Raw genomic sequence first — 14,574 nt, forward strand, 5'->3', positions numbered from 1 at the left:
CTAAGAGTCTCATTTCCTTCTGCTATTCCTACCTCTTTTCTGAAGTTCCATATATCGGACTGCAATTCAATGGACCTCCACGATTTTCTCTTTATTCCTTCCCTGCACAAATTTAAACATACTAAACCACTCCTTCGCCAAAGTAAAAGAACGCGAGAGCTCGTCTACACGTTTGGTCAAAACGCATTCCCCTAATCCTGATCCCTTCAGCTTCTCCTTTCCCCCGGCAAATGAAGCTCTCGATCTAAATTTACCCCCCCCCACCCCACCTGCAGCCTTATTGCTATTGCTCTGCGCACTGAACCCAAGTTCTTTCCAGGCCTTCCATTTCCTAAGAAAAACAAAAACCACTTGGTTTTCAGGGCTTTAAACACTAGGACCCGCTTTCTTCTTCCTCATCGGACCTATTTGCCCTCCGTGCTTCCTCACTCGGACTCGATCTCCACCTCAGTTGCTCTCTTGCCGAAGCACCACTTCCGGATCTCCGGTGTCTCCGCTTTACCGGTCCGCCCACCTCCCCCGCGCACTTCCTAGAGCTTTGTGCGAACCACTAGCGGAGTCGGAGCGGAGACGCAGGCTGGCCCAGCGCCAGCGGTCTCCTCCTAGAAGACGCACTGAATGGCTTCTCCAGCCTGAGAACTCCGGCCCTGCTGCGGAGTCGAGTGGTGGCGGTGGAGGGTTAGTTTGTTTCGAGCTCCGAGCGGGGCACACCCGGAAGTGGCGCGGTACGGGAGCTGCGCCGCCTCCGCAGGCGGGTGCCGGGTACCGGGAGGTGGAGGAGACGCCACGGTACTCTTCGGCGTGTCACCCGAGGGTGCAATACGGCGAGAGGCGTACGGCCTGCTTCTGGCTCTGTTTCTACGGTGGTAGATCCGGCCGGGTTACAGGGGGCGAGGGCCTCCTGGGGCGGCTGGGCTGGCTAAGGGAGGGGTGCGGCGGCCAAAGGCGAGCCTGCCTCTCCTCATTTTCCCACTCCAGGGGACCCGCTTTCTTTAGGTCACCACCTCTTCCTCCCACTCCTCGCCAGGCGAGTTGAGGGGAGTTGTACTAGTGGGGCAGCCGTGGCTGGAGCAGAGTCCATTTGAGTTTTCTCTGCTTCTGGGAGAAGGCGAGCGGCCGCTGTGGTGGGGACTGTTGCTTTTCGGCCTCTTAAACCTTTCCTGAGAAATGCCTTTTCCTTAAGGAATGCACCACAGACTCAGTTACCTCTAATGTTTCTGTCTTTACCCCTTTCAGCTTCTGACTTTGACTCCTCTGTACCTTAAAGAATGCTGGAGTCATATGTGACTCCAATTTTAATGAGCTATGTGAATCGCTACATCAAGAACTTAAAGCCTTCAGATCTACAGCTTTCACTATGGGGCGGAGACGTGGTTCTCAGCAAGCTGGAGTTAAAATTGGATGTGCTGGAGCAGGTAAGCGGTGTAGCTGTCACTGAAAACATTTTCAGCCTGCTTAGAAGTAATGTGTGCTTTCCTACACTCTGACTATGCTTTAAAAGCTTAGTTTTTCTGCTAATGTATTTTGGGCTATCTTGAACTAGAGACCTTGCTTTACAGAATTTTTTTTTAATGGTTTGTTACTAGTGATGGATTATTAGAATCATAATCCCCCAAATTGCCGCAACAGATAGAAAAAAAATTTCATTGTTCTTGTCAGAATTTTCACCCTGTTACTCAGTTCTTAAGCTTTACCGAATATGCTAATTTACATTGGTAGGATTCTGTATGACGCTGGAAAATATTCCCTTTTTCCTTTTTGGGGAACGAAGGGGTGCGAAAGACAGCAAGGTCACATCTTGAGGAAAGTTCTCTTAGTGGGAAAAATGTCATTACCCATGACATCCTCAGAATATTGAATAGACAGACAGATTGAGAATGCCAGCATAGTTGAAAACTTCTTAATCACTTTTTAAGTCTTTTTTTTTTTTTAACATGGGAATGGTCTGATGTAAATGAACTGTAACTTCAAAGTTCATACATTTATTAATTCACTTAGTACCCTTATTAACATATGCCAGGCAATTCTTTTAGGCTTGAGAATACAAAAATTATCTCTGGAAACTCAGGAGTCAAGAGACCAACTGCTTTTTAGGAGATAAGGGAAGACAATCTGATGGTGATGTTATTGGTAACTTTGAGTTATATTCCACTGCTTGCTGTACTATGGAATAACCTGGAGTTAACACTGAGAAATAATATTCTTGGTTTCTTCCCCTTCCTCTCTCCAAGGTTGATTATCTTAATATTTTCATTGTTTTTTAATGAGCACAAATCCTAAGTATACAGCTTAAATTTAGCATATGCATACACCTGTGTAACCACTATCCAGATCAAGAAATAAAATATTTCCCGCACCCCAAAATGCTCTCCTTGCCTTTTTGTAATTAGTACCCCACCTCTAAAACAAGTGACAGCTGTTCTGACTTTTATCAACACAGATAAGTTTCTTGAAGCTGTTCTTGAAACTTAACTAAATGAGAATCACTTGTGTTTGAATTCTTTTGTTCCACATTATGGCCAAGATTAACCCAGGTTCTTGAATAAATGACAGTTTATTCTTTGTATTGCCTTGTGGTATTCCATTGTATAAAGATTCACAGTTTATATATTTTCCTTTTGAGGTACATTTGGATTTTTTCTGCTTTTGACAATTACGAAGAAAGCTCTTAAGAACATTCTTGTATTGGACAGAGGTGTTGATTTCCTTTAGATGCATACCTAGGAGGCAGGCATATATTTAGCTTTAATGGATACTGCCAAATAGTTTTCCAGAGTGGTTGTACCAATTTAGATTCTCACCAGTAATGTGTGGGAGTTCCAGTTACTTCACATTTTTTGCTGTTACTCGGTAAGTTTGTTAATTAATAGCCTTTCCCTGTCCTATTGGCTGTTTGTGTATCTTCTTTGGAGAAATGTCTGTTCAAGTCCTTTGCCCATTTTAAAAAGTTATTTTGTTGTTACTGAGTTGTAGGAATTTATATATCCTGGATGTCAATTCCTTATCAGATACGATGTGCAAGTCTCATCTCCCATTGTGGGTTGTCTTTTGACGCTGTTGATAGTATCCTCTGCAGAACCAAAGTTTTAAATTTTGATGAAGTCCAACTTACAACTTTTTCTTCTGATGCCTGGGCTTTTGGTGTTATATCCAAGAAATCATTGCCAAATCCAGTGTCATGAAGCTTTTCCCCTATGTTTTCTTCTAAGAGTTTTATAGTTTTAGCTCTCACATTTAGGTATTTGATCCCTTTTGAGTTAATTTTTATATGTGGTACAAGGATCCAACTTCATATTTTTTTGCATATGGTTATTCAGTTTTCCTAACATCGTTTGTCGAAGACTGTCCTTTCCCTACTGAATGATCTTGGCACCCTTCTTGAAAATCAAATGGTCATTGATAGGAGGGTTTATTTCTGGGCCCTCCATATGATTCCATTGGTCTGTATGTCTGTCTTTATGTCAGTATCACATTGTTTTGATTACCATGACTTTGTAGTAAGTTTTGAAATCAGGAAATGTGAGATCTCCAACTTTTTTCCTTTATTTTAACATTTTAAAAATTTAATTAAAAAATTTTTATCAGAGTCTACTTGATTTACAATGTTGTGTTAGTTATGCTGTACAGCAAAGTGAATCAGTTATACATATACATATATCCACTCTTTTTTTATATTCTTCCCCCATATAGGTCATTACAGAGTACTGAGTAGAGTTCCCTGTGCTACACAGTAGGCCCTTATTAGTTATCTGTTTTACATATAGTAGTGTGTATATGTCAATCCCAGTCTCCCAATTTATCCCTTCGCTGCCCCTTACCAGTTTTTTAAATGTTAGGAAAAATTAATCATGAAGTCATGCTAGTTAGGAGTTTTCTTAGTTGGAAAGTTTTTAATTCCTGATTTAATTTCTTTAACAGATATAGGACTGTTTAGATTTCTGTTTCTCCTTTTGTTAGTTTTGGTTAGTTATGCTTTTCAAGGAATTTCTCCATTTCCTCAAAATCAGCAAACAATGGTGTGGGCCTAACTTTGTAAATAAAATTTTATTGGAGCCCAGCTATTCTCATTCGTTTACATGTTGGCTGCTTTTGCAAGCTAAAACGACAGGGTTAAGTGCTGGAACAGAGTCTGCATGGCTTGCAAAAGCCTGAAATATTTACTATCTGCTCCTTACTGAAAAAGTTTGCTTGCCTCTGCTCTAAGTTGTCATATTTAAGCCATAAAGTTGGGTTTTTTTGTTTGTTTTTCATTTTAAAGTTGCCTTAAAAAAATCTAGGAACTGTTATGATATCCTCTTTTCAATGCTTATATTAGTAATTTGTATTTTCATTAGTATTGCTAGGGCTTTATTAAAATTAGTCAAAACCCAACTTTATTGATTTTTTTTCTATTGTATTCCTGTTTTCTTCGTAATGTATTTCTTTTTTTAAAAAAATAAATTTATTTATTTATTTACTTATTTTTGTCTGTGTTGGGTCTTCTTTGCTGTGCGTGGGCTTTCTTTAGTTGAGGCGAGCAGGGGCTACTCTTTGTTGCGGTGCGCAGGCTTCTCATTGTGGTGGCTTCTCGTTGTGGAGCACGGGCTCTAGGCACGTGGGCTTCAGTAGTTGTGGCATGAGGGCTCAGTAGTTGTGGCTCACGGGCTCTAGAGCACAGGCTCAGTAGTTGTGGCACATAGGCTTTGTTGCTCTGTGGCATGTGGGATCTTCCTGGACCAGGGCTCAAACCCGTGTCCCCTGCATTAGCAGGTGGATTCTCAACCACTGTGCCACCAGGGAAGTCCCTGTAATGTATTTCTGCTCTTATTTTTTTTAATCATTTCTTTTTTTTCCTGTTTCTTTGGATTTGATTTGCCATTGTTTTCTCTAGCTTCTTGAGGTGGAAGCTTAGGTTATTGATTTTCTTCAACCCTTTTCTACTCTAATATGTGCACTGAATACTGTACATTTTTCTTTAACCATCTATTTAGTTTTATCACCACAATTTTATATGTTGTCTTTTCATTATTATTCAGCTTAAAAAATTTAAAATTCCATTTTGATTTCTTCTTTAATCCATGGGTTATTTAGAAGTGTGTTGCTTAATTTCCAAACATTTAGGGAATAATTATCTTTCTGTTATTGATTTCTAATTTAACTGCATTGTGGTCAGCACATTCTCTGTATGATTTTGATCCAGTATAATTTATGACACTATATGGTCAAAATTTTATTTTTGTAAATATTCCATGTGTAATTGATGAGAAATGTGTATCCTACAGTTGTTGCCTTATTCTTCCATAAATGTCAGTTGCTTCAAATTGGTTATTAGAGTTCTTCGAAGCTTATAAATCCATATGGATTTTCATTGTCTGCTTGTTCTGTCAATTACTAAGAAAGGTATGTTAATGGTTAACATCTCCAACTATGACTGTGGATTTGTCTACTTCCCTTTTATAGTTTTGCCAACCTTCACTTTATATACCTTGAAGTTACATTGTTAAGTGCATACAGATTCAGTACTGTGATACCTTATTGTTGAATATACTTAAAAAAAATCATTCTGAAATGTGTCCTCTTTCATTCATGCTAGTAATTCTTTTTGCCTTAAAGTCTTTTTAATTATACTCTTTTAAAAATTATTTCAGTTGCTTCTCTAAAGATTACAAAATGGATATTTGACTTATTGGCATCTACCTTAAATTAGCATTCTTACCATTTCCTGAATAATCTTACAATAGTTTAACTGCATTTGCCCTCTTCCTCTCCTGCCTTTTTTGGTATTGTGGTCCTTGTTTTTGTTCAGTTTGGGTTAGCTTGTTTAGTTTGGTTTAGTTTGTTTTTCTGCTGCCTGCAGGTAGAAGCCTAGGTTATTGATTTGAGATAGTTCTCTTTTTCTACTATAGACATTTACAGCTCTACGTTTCTTTAGCTGCATCCTATGAATTTTGGTATGTTGTGTTTTTATTTTCATTCAGTTCAAACGTTTTCTGGTTTTCCTTGAGATAGCAGTGTATTTTTGCAGATGTTGGATGGAATGGTTTATAGATGTAAGGTCTAAATTGGTTGATAGTGTTTTTCAGGTCTTCTTTATCTTTGTTGATTTTCTGTCTGTTCTGTTTATTATTGTAAGTTATTGAATTATTTCTTTTCTCACTTTTGTCAGTTTTTGATTTATGTATTTTGGGGCTCTGTTGCTATGCTCATATATGTTTTATATTTTCCTCTTTTTAAAATATTTTTATTGGAGTATAGTTGCTTTACAATGTTGTGTTAGTTTCTGCTGTATAGCAAAATGAATCAGCTATACATATACATGTATCCCCTCTTTTTTGAATTTTCTTCCCAGTTAGGTCACCACGGAGCATTGAGTAGTTCCCTGTTCTATATAGTATGTTCTCGTTAGTTATCTATTTTATACATAGTATCACTATCCCAATCTCCCAGTTCATTCCACCCTGCCACCCTTCACCCTTGGCATCGTTTGTTCTCTATGTCTGTGTCTCTATTTCTGGTTTGCAAAGAAGATCATCTGTACCATTTTTCTAGATTCCACATATACGTGTTAATATACGATATTTGTTTTTCTCTTTCTGACTTACTTCACTCTCTATGACAGTCTCTAGGTCCATCCACATCTCTGCAAATGACCCAATTTCATTACTTTTTTATGGCTGAGTAATATTCCACTGTATATATGTACCACATCTTCTTTATCCATTCCTCTGTTGATGAAAAGACAGCCCTCAGAGTGGGAGAAAATATTTGCAAATGAAGCAACTGACAAAGGATTAGTCTCCAGAATATACAAAAAGCTCATTTAGCTCAATGTCAAAAAAAAAAAAAACAACCCAATCAAAAAATGGGCAGAAGACCTAAGTAGACCTTTCTCCAAAGAAGACATACAGACGGCCAGCAAACACATGAAAAGATGCTCAGCATCACTAATTATTAGAGAAGTGCAAATCAAAACTACAGTGAGGTATCACCTCACACCAGTCAGAATGGTCATCATCAAAAAATGTACAAACAGCAAATGCTGGAGAGGGTGTGGAGAAAACGGAACCCTCTTACACTGTTGGTGGGAATGTAAATTGATATAGCCACTATGGAGAACAGTATGGAGGTTCCTTAAAAAACTAAAAATAGAACTGCCATATGACCCAGCAATCCCACTACTGGCAATATACCCAGAGAAAACCGTAATTCAGAAAGACACATGCACCCCAGTGTTCATTGCAGCACTATTTACAATAGCCAGGACATGGAAGCAATCTTTGTCTTTTGATAGGAATATTTAATCCATTCACATTATGTTTTTATTCATGTGGTTGGATTTCTGTCTACCATTTTGCTATTTTCTAAGTGTCTCATGTCTGTTTTGTTTCTCTCATAATCCTTTGCTACTTTCTTTACTAGTAAGTAGATATTTTTTAGTATTGCATTTTAATTCCTTTGATTTTTTTTTTTTTTTTTTTTTGCGGTACGCAGGCCTCTCACTGCTGTGGCCTCTCCCGCCGCGGAGCACAGGCTCCGGACGCGCAGGCTCAGCGGCCATGGCTCACGGGCCCAGCCGCTCCGCGGCATATGGGATCCTCCCAGACCGGGGCACGAACCCGTATCCCCCGCATTGGCAGGCGGACTCTCAACCACTGCGCCACCAGGGAGGCCTTATTCCTTTGATTTTTAATTTATTTTGAGTTATTTTCTTAGTGGTTGCTTAGAGGATTACAATATGCATCTAATTTATCACAGTCTATTTGAGATTAATGCTAACTTTATTCCATTAAAGTACAGAAACTTTCTCCACTGTAGCTTCATTTCTTCTCCCTCCTTTGTGGTACTATTTTCACATATATTGCATTTCTTTGTTATAAACCTAATATATCAATGTTATAATTGTTTTTTGTGATTGCCTTTTGAATCAGAAGAAAAAAGAAGAAAACATTTATACTGTCTTTTAATAATTGTCTACATATATACTTTTATTAGTGCTGTTTGTGTGGCTTTGAGTTACAATCTGGTATTGCTTCCTTTCGGTCCAAAGAACTTCTTTTAGTATTCTGTTACAAAGAATTACCTGAGACTTTGTTTATTTCAGTATGCCTTTATTTCACCTTCATTTTTGAAGTATACTTTTGCTGGATATAGGATTTTTGGTTGATGGTTATTTTCTTTTGTTATTTAAATATATCACCTCACTGCCTTTTTGCCTTTATTGTTTGTAATGACAAGTTAGCTTTTAATCTACTAAGAGTTTTCTTGTATGTGACAAGTTGATTTTCTGTTTCTGCTTTCAAGATTTTCTTCTTGTCCTAGGCTTTTGAAGTTTTTGCTTTGATATGTCGGGGTGTGGATTTGCTGATTCTTTCTTCTGCCAGCTCAAATCTGATGTTGGGCTCTTTCAGTGAATTTTTAATTTCACTTATTGTATTTTTAAACTCAAAAATTTCTATTTGGTTTTTTTTTTTATAATTTCTATCTCATTCTTGGTATTCTCTACTTGATGAATCATTGTGGTCATATATTCCTTTAATTGTTTAAATATAGCTTCCTTTATTTCTTTGAACATATTTATAATAGATGTTTTGAAGTCCTGTGTAGTAAGTCCTACATTTGAGCATCCTCAGAGATAGTTTCTATTGACTACTTTGCATGCTTTTCATGTTTCACAATTTTTAGTTGAAAACTGGATGTTTTGGATAATATGTTTTAGCAACTCTGCATTCTGATTTCTTCCCTCTGGGGATATTTGTTGTTGCTATTGGTTTATGTATTTGTTTAGTGCCTTGCCTGGGCTAAATTTGTGGTGTCTGTTTCCTCTGCAGTGTGTGGCCTCTGATGACTGTGCTCAGCTTTTTTTTTTTTTCTCCCCCAGTTCTTTCTGTTTTTAGGCTTGGCTTTCTAGGGATTACCCCTGGGTCACTATAATTGAGTCATCAGCCAGTGATTGGCTAGAGGTTGTTTAAACTTTTGAACCAATAAGGCTTCTATTCTTTGGCATGGGACATATACATGTACTGGATAATGCTTTCAAAGTTCAAGGAGTTTACAAATCTGATCCATGTTTTTACTTACTTTGTTTACAAGGCTTCTTGGTCAACCAAGGATGAGTAGATTGTTAGGGGTCTCTCCAGTGTCGTCTAAGTAAGCACAGCCTGGCACATACATATAGCTTTCCAGGTTACCAGGGATACTGAGGTCATAGCAAGGCCATCTTTGGCTGTCTTGTTCTCTGGATTTCTCTGTTAATTTTCTGGCTGGTCTTCTGTTTAGTTTCTTGCACCAACTGCTGTTGTGACCTCAGGGTGGCCTTCCCTTATTGCCCCTGAGATTTCTGTTGTTTTTAATAACTTTGTCCAGTTTTGTCACTGCTTTCTGGGGAGAGGATTTGCCAACCTTCTAACTTAGAATTCTTGAAGTCCTGTCTTACATTCATTTTTATTTTGTGGTAAAAAGCATATAGCATAAAATTTACCATCTTAACCATTTTTAAGTGGATAGTTGTGTTAATTATATATATTGGGGTGGCCAAAAAGTTTCTTTGGGTTCTTCCATAATGTATTACAGAAAAACCTGAATGTGCTTTTTGGCCAACCCAATACATTGTTGTTCAGCCGATCTCTAGAACTTTTCATCTTCCAAAACTTAAGTTCTGTACCCACTGAAAAACTACTTCCCTTTTCTCTCTTCCCCCCGCCCCTGGCAACCACTGTTCTACATATGTGTCTAAGAATTTGACTAATTTAGGTACATTATAGCAGTGGAATCAGACAATATTTGTCTTTGTGTGACTGGCTTATTTCATTTAGTACAATGTCCTTGAGGTTCATTATATGTTGGAGCATATGACAGAATTTCCTTTTTAAAGACTGAATAATATTTCATCATGTGTATATACCACATTTTCTTTATGCATTTATCTTTCAGTGGACATTAGGTTGTATCTACCTCTTGACTATTGTGAATATTGCTGCAAAAAATATGGTTGTACAAATATGTTTTCAAGATACTGGTTTCAGTTCTTTTTAGTTTGTGCTCAGAACTGAGATCGCTGGATCATATGGTAATTCTGTTTTTAACTGTTTGAAGAATCTCCATACTGTTTTCTATAGTGGCTGCACCATTTTACCTTTTCATCAACAGTGCACAAGTGTTCTACGTTCTTCATATACTCACCACACTTATCACTTCCTGTGGTGGGTTTTTTTTTTTTTTTTGGATAGGTGCCATTATAACAGGTATGAGATGATATGTCATTGTGGTTTTGATTTGCATTTCTCTGACAATTAATGATGGTAAGCATGTTTTCCTCTATTTGCTGGCCATTTGTATATGTTTTTTTGAAAATGTCTATTTGAGTCATTTCCCCATTTTAAAAATTGGATTATTTGTTTTTTTGTTGTTGAGTTGTCGTAGTTCTTTTTATATTCTAGATTTTAACCCCTTATCAGATAATATGGTTTAGAAATAGTTTCTCTCATGTGGGTTGCCTTTCCACTTTGCTGAGTGTTTTCTTTGCTCTGTGGAGGTTTTTAGGTTTGATGTAGTCCTTTTCATCTGTTTTTGCTTTTGTGGCCTGCTATATTCATTTTTCAAGTATCCCTTTTTTCTGTGTGAGAATATTTTTTAATTGCTTACCTAGAATTATATTTATGAGAGCTAATCAATCCTCTAATTAAATTTTTCATTACTATATCCTTTGTGCAGCCATAGATATTCTGGTTTTAGGGATGTATTTTTCACAATGTATTTCTAAGTAGTTACAAGAAAATAGAATATTTTTAAGTTGTACAATATATTTTGAGAAGGAAAAGGAATGAAAAGAAAATCATTTCTTTGTGGTTACCTCAGGATGATCCATTTATTATACCAGTCGTCATTTTCTTTTGCCTTTTACAAGGCATAAATGTGTTCTTATTTGTTTATCACAAGAACTCTGTGATGAGGAAATGGAAATGATCTTGCTTATAGTCAGATAATAAGTGTTGAACTTCAGTTGGATCTCCAACATGGGCCATATGGTTCAAAATTCCATGTTTTAATGTAGAATGCTGCCTCTTGTGTTAGTGTTTTGTTAGTTATTCAGATGATTAGTAGCATTCTGGGGATACCAAGGTCTTGAGTTTGGTTCAGGTGTCTTTTAACTTCTCCCTAAGAAAAGCCAATTTGTGCCCATAGACTTCGGTTTTGGTAGCCATTTCACAAACATATCATTGTTACACAAGTCAAGGGTAGAGATGGAGATGTCATTGGAACATTATCCAAATGGATGTATAACCAATGGAAATGTATTCAGTGCTCATAATGAAAGTTAGGTGCAGTATAGTTGTTGATAAGAGCAAGGGCTCTGGCATCATAGTTTCCGGTTTTGAGTCACGGCGCTCCTAGCTGAGTCATTTTTGAAAGTTAGTTGACCTTTCCATGCCTCAGATTTTTTATCTGTAAAGTGGGTATAATAGTATTTACTTTTTCGGGTACTTACAAAGACTAAATTTTGCATGCAGGTAAAGTGTTTAAAGCAGTGTGTGGTACACAGTATGTGCTCAGTAAACATTGTCTTCGTTATAGACACTGATCAAAATATAATCTGTCCCATTGATTAATGCTGGGAGAAATTACTGCATCTTTAAAATTAATGAAATAACGAGAACTGTTTAAAAATTGTGACATTCCATTAGAATAGTAGAAATAGATTTTTAGTATTCTGCCCTTTAAAAAAACTTGTGAAGACATAAAGGAGGCTTGTATGTTTGTAATAATAAATAGTTAGCATCTTTATATTGATTGCTCTTTGAGGAAGACAGTGTCCTAAGTGCTTTATATAAATTAATTCATTTAATCCTCAAACACACTACTATTATCCAGTTTTACAGATAAAGAAACTGAGACACAGATACGTTAATACAACTTACCTATTGTCATTGTGCTAGTAAGTAGCAGAGGTAGGATTAAATCCACTTGTGCTGACTCTAGAGTTATTGGTCTTAACCACTTTGCTGTACTATCTGTATATATTTAGCTATATTGCTACTATGTTGCTAAACCAAGTAGGTGGACAATTCTTAGATGAATGAATAGCTTAATATTTATCTTAACTTTCACAAACAGAGTTACAGTAATGTGATTGAGATATAGTCCAAATACAAATTTGTTTTTTTCTTTTGTTGGTTTGTAACATATTTTATCTGAAGGTGAAACAATTTAGTATAAAGTGATTGTGGTAACATTTATGTTTTCATTTCTAACCTTTTTTTTTTTGAGAGGAAGTGCCTTTTTATTTTTCATCTTTACTGGAGCATAACTGCTTTACATTGTTGTGTTAGTTTCTGCTGTCCAGCAAAGTGAATCAGAGCTATATGTATACATATATCCCCATATCCCCTCCCTCTTGAGCCTCCCTCCCACCCTCTCTATCCCACCCTTCTAGGTCATCACAGAACATTGAGCTAATCTCCCTGTGCTATGTAGCAGCTTCCCACTAGCCATCCATTTTATATTTGGTAGTGTGTATTTGTCAATGCTACTCTCATTTTGTCCCAGCTTCCCCTTCCCCTGCTGTGTCCTCAAGTCCATTCTCTATGTCTGTGTCTTTATTTCTGCCCTGCCACTAGGTTCATGAGTACCGTTTTTTTAGATTCCATATACATGTGTTAGCATACGTCTAACCTTTTTAATAATAATGGAAACCAGTCAGAAAACACTTAGAATTTATGACCAAATAGTATCCAGGTACAATCTTTAATTAGGTAAAGCTCAATAAATTTTTTTTCTAAGTTGGTCCGTTTTTATTTTGTCAGGTCATTCTCCTATCTTTAATTCCGTTCTCATCTTTAAACTTGCCTTACAATCATATTCTGTTATTATTTCCATTTAGCAAAATAAGAAATAGAGGCCTGCACAGGTTAAGTAGCTTATTAAATGTAACTTGCACAATAAGTTTTTGTAGTTTATCATTAACTATAGTTTAACAAGTTATTTGATGCTGCTTTTTAAAAAAAATAAATTTATTTATTTTTGGCTGTGCTGGGTCTTCGTTGCTGTGCGTGGGCTTCTCATTGCGGTGGCTTCTCTTGTTGTGAGCACGGGCTCTAGGTGCGCGGGCTTCAGTAGTTGTGGCTCGTGGGCTCTAGAGCACAGGCTTAGTAGTTGTGGCGCACGGGCTTAGTTGTTCTGAGGCATGTGGGATCTTCCCAGATCAGGGATCCAACTTGTGTCCCCTGCCTTGGCAGGTGGATTCTCAACCACTGTGCCACCAGGGAAGTCCATTGATGCTGCCTTTTTTTTTTTTTTAAAGACACATTTATTCAGCATCATGATCATGCAATCAACAGCATGGGTGCAAAAACAAAAAAAATCTACATTAAAACCCTTTGTTGGAATGCTTTATACTTTCCACAGAACAGAAACTAAAATAACCTGTTATACAATTAGTCACAATTACAGTCCTTGAGTTTTTTTGCCCATACACATGAGTATTGTCTAAAATGTGTTCTTTGTAGCAGCTAGGCCCTGCCACCACTGTGCTTGGCTGAGTTCACAAATCTTTTGTAACCTGTAGCTTCCCTGTCACTTCTCTGGATCTCCTCTCCTGCTAAGCTTTGTTTCCTGGCAGTAATTAAAACCTTCTGCCACTGCCCTAGCTACTGCTGCTGCTGGAACCTCCATAGCCACCTTGGTTTCGTGGTTTGGCAAAGTTTTGGCCTCCACCACCATAGGGGCCAGAACTTCTGCCTCCAAAGTTTCCTCCTTTCATGGGTCCAAAATTTGAAGATTGGTTGTTTTAATTGCCAAAATCATTGTAGCTTCCACCACCTCCAGAATTGCTTCCATCATTACCAAATCCATTACTGCCATCCCCACTGCCACCATACCCACCACCACCGCCGCTGCCACCAAAGCCACCTCGACCACTGAAGTTTCCTCCACGACCAAAGCTGTCATTCCCACCAAACCCCCCTCCACGACCACCACCAAAGTTTCCAGAACCACTTCGACCTCTTTGGCTGGATGAGGCACTAGCCATCTCTTGCTGAGACAGGGCTTTCCTTACTTCACAGTTGTGGCCATTCACAGTGTGGTATTTCTGAAAGACAGTCTTGTCTACGGAGTCATGTTCATCAAAGGTTATGAAAGCAAAGCCTCTCTTTTTGCCACTGCCTCGGTCAGTCATGATTTCAATCACTTCAGTTTTCCCATACTGTTCAAAACAGTCTCTTAGGTGATGTTCTTCAGTGTCTTCTTTAATGCCACCAACAAAAATCTTTTTCACAGTTAAGTGGGCACCAGGTCTTTTGAGAATCTTCTCTTGAGATGGCCCTCTTTGGTTCCCCAACTCTTCCATCCACCTCATGTGGCCTTGCATTCATGGCTGCATCCATCTTCTCCACAGTGGCATATGTGACAAACCGGAAGCCTCTGGAGTTCTTGGTGTTTGGATCCCTCATTACCACACAATCTGTGAGCGTTCCCCATTGCTTAAAATGGCTCCTCAGACACTCATTGGTTGTTTCAAACCTCAAACCTCCGATGAAGAGCTGCCTCAGCTGTTCGGGGTCTTTGGGAGACTCTGACTTAGACGTGATGGCAGTGGAG

General features: G+C 38.1%; 1 protein-coding gene and 1 pseudogene across 11 annotated transcripts in view; one reads left to right on the forward strand and one right to left on the reverse strand.

Annotated features, from left to right (window-relative positions):
* Positions 1-459: 459 nt before the first annotated feature.
* The window catches only part of VPS13B (vacuolar protein sorting 13 homolog B), an 805,800-nt gene continuing 791,685 nt past the window's right edge, over positions 460-14,574 (forward strand). For 6 of the 10 annotated variants that reach the window (XM_081258366.1, XM_081258373.1, XM_081258374.1 and 3 more), the window contains exons 1-2: positions 460-678; positions 1,237-1,415. In XM_081258366.1, coding sequence (XP_081114492.1) covers positions 1,269-1,415 — 147 coding nt within the window. In that variant the 5' untranslated portion in view covers positions 460-678; positions 1,237-1,268. The other 4 variants (XM_081258369.1, XM_081258368.1, XM_081258370.1 and 1 more) reach the window with 4 other exon arrangements.
* Positions 13,079-14,448, reverse strand: LOC308630322 (heterogeneous nuclear ribonucleoprotein A1-like; annotated as a pseudogene). The gene has a single exon. The product of its transcript is annotated as a heterogeneous nuclear ribonucleoprotein A1-like (transcript).

Source organism: Mesoplodon bidens (genome assembly GCF_964165515.1).
Source record: "Mesoplodon bidens genome assembly, chromosome: 16".
Lineage (NCBI taxonomy): Eukaryota > Metazoa > Chordata > Mammalia > Artiodactyla > Ziphiidae > Mesoplodon > Mesoplodon bidens.